The 1,659-nt window shown below is 37.1% G+C and overlaps 2 protein-coding genes across 2 annotated transcripts in view; both read right to left on the bottom strand.

Annotated features, from left to right (window-relative positions):
* Positions 1-605: 605 nt before the first annotated feature.
* Positions 606-946, bottom strand: CBG26118 (the record flags this gene model as incomplete). Its single annotated transcript, XM_045244386.1, has 3 exons — positions 606-684; positions 728-783; positions 827-946. The coding sequence occupies 3 exons, from the start codon at positions 944-946 to the stop codon at positions 606-608; spliced, it is 255 nt and encodes an 84-aa protein (XP_045098216.1).
* Positions 947-1,227: 281 nt separating this feature from the next.
* CBG03541 overlaps positions 1,228-1,659 on the bottom strand; it is a gene marked incomplete at both ends in the record, with an annotated part of 9,292 nt that continues 8,860 nt past the window's right edge. Inside the window, one exon of the mRNA XM_002646981.1 lies at positions 1,228-1,403. Coding sequence (XP_002647027.1) covers positions 1,228-1,403 — 176 coding nt within the window. The remainder of the gene's footprint in view (positions 1,404-1,659) is intronic.

The raw sequence follows: 1,659 nt of genomic DNA, 5'->3' as shown, positions 1-1,659 counted from the left end.
TGCAGCCTGTGCGCGCGATTTTAGCAAAACTGTGCACGGTTTAGCGTTCGTTCCGTTTCGTTTCTTACGGTTTCGTTTCTTTCGCTTTCGTTTCTTTCGGATTTCAAATCTTTCCGATTTGTACGGTCTCCTTTTGGGTGTCTCCCGAATTCTTACGGTCTCGTAAATGCTAATCTGCCGGTATCGTATCGAGACCCGACCTCCTCGAAGCATGTTTCTTTAAAACTGCTGTATTAAAGGAACATGCTCTCAAGAGAAAGGGTCTCGACACGATATCGCCCGATTTGAATTTTTTCCCCTATTTTTCAGATTATTTTCTCAATTTTTCGGTGATTTTTACCGTTTTTTCGCCGATGTTCATTATTTAAATTCATTGTAGCTTGATAACATGAATTTAAATCATAAAAAAGGGAAATTTCTCACCAGCAAAACCCTGTTTTTTCCAGATTATTTTGTCAATTTTTCGATGATTTTTATCGTTTTAATCGATTTTTCATCAGGTTTGCATTGAAAAAACGATGAAAATTTTTGTAAATTTGAGAAATTTTAGGGGTTTATTTATAAAATATCAATTATTTATTCAAAAAATTGGTTAATTCAGGCAACTATCCACCAGACAGCGGCGGTATCACTGCGATTTCTGTAAAACGCTCCAACTCGAATCGATCGCCGGGGTTCGCATATCTGAAATATTTTCCTTTAAATTTCTTTTTTCAATAGAACTCACTCTTGGTCCACTGCTAACATCATCACTTTTTCGATTTTCGACAGTGCCGGGTATTTCTAAAGATTTTTATTTTTTAACCGAATTTTCTAAAATTTTTACTTCTAAAATAATCCTCCTCAGCTCTTCATAGTCAGTTTCAGCCGGAAACTCGACAGTTTCCTCTCGTTTTCCAACCAACTGAAATGCTTCTCCGAAAAACAAGACTTTAACAGAAACCATGTTCTGCAATATTGCATCATTTATACAGAAGAGAGGCAATTTCATAAAAAGTTAAGGATAAGTATAGGTACCGGTAAGTAGAATGATATTTAACAAGTCAGTATTGAGAAAGAAAAGGAGAAGAATAGAGAGAAAAAAAGAGAGGAGGGGGAAAAAGAGAAAGAAAAAGAGATCGTGGCACCATGAAACAACAACAATCAATGATAAAATAGAATACAAAGAAAAGATAAGATAAAAAAGGGGACGGGATAAAACCATTAGAAGAGGGATCTTGTTTTAGTGGTATTTGTCGTTCCTGCGGCACCCGCACCAATCCTCTCTGCAATCGCTGGTTGTCTTTGTTTGATGATTCGGGTGACGTCATCACAGAGAGCCGCACGGCGAAGTCCGCATACTTGCATGGGGGCTCCGTTTCGAGTCAGCTCATTGAGCACATTTTTCATTTTCTTCTCGGATCCTGTAATTTTGATAATATTATTTTAAAGGGGGACTCCGACCAAAAATTTTTATTGCCTTAAAATGTTTAAAAAATATGTAATTTCCTAATATTATTGCGAAAAAATTCAAAGAAAATCCTAAATCCCCGAAAAACGGCGTTGAAAAAAAATAGGATTTGAATTCCCGCGCAGTGAGAAACCTAGGCCACGGCATCATAGCGCCTTTCTGACAGGGAAAATTTTCCGGATTTTTCGGTTTTCATGTCCGGCAAAAAA

Source organism: Caenorhabditis briggsae, assembly GCF_000004555.2.
Source record: "Caenorhabditis briggsae complete genome, chrIII, whole genome shotgun sequence".
NCBI lineage: Eukaryota > Metazoa > Nematoda > Chromadorea > Rhabditida > Rhabditidae > Caenorhabditis > Caenorhabditis briggsae.
Note: the sequence above shows the minus strand (reverse complement) of the source record. Positions and strands in the feature narration are given on the sequence as shown.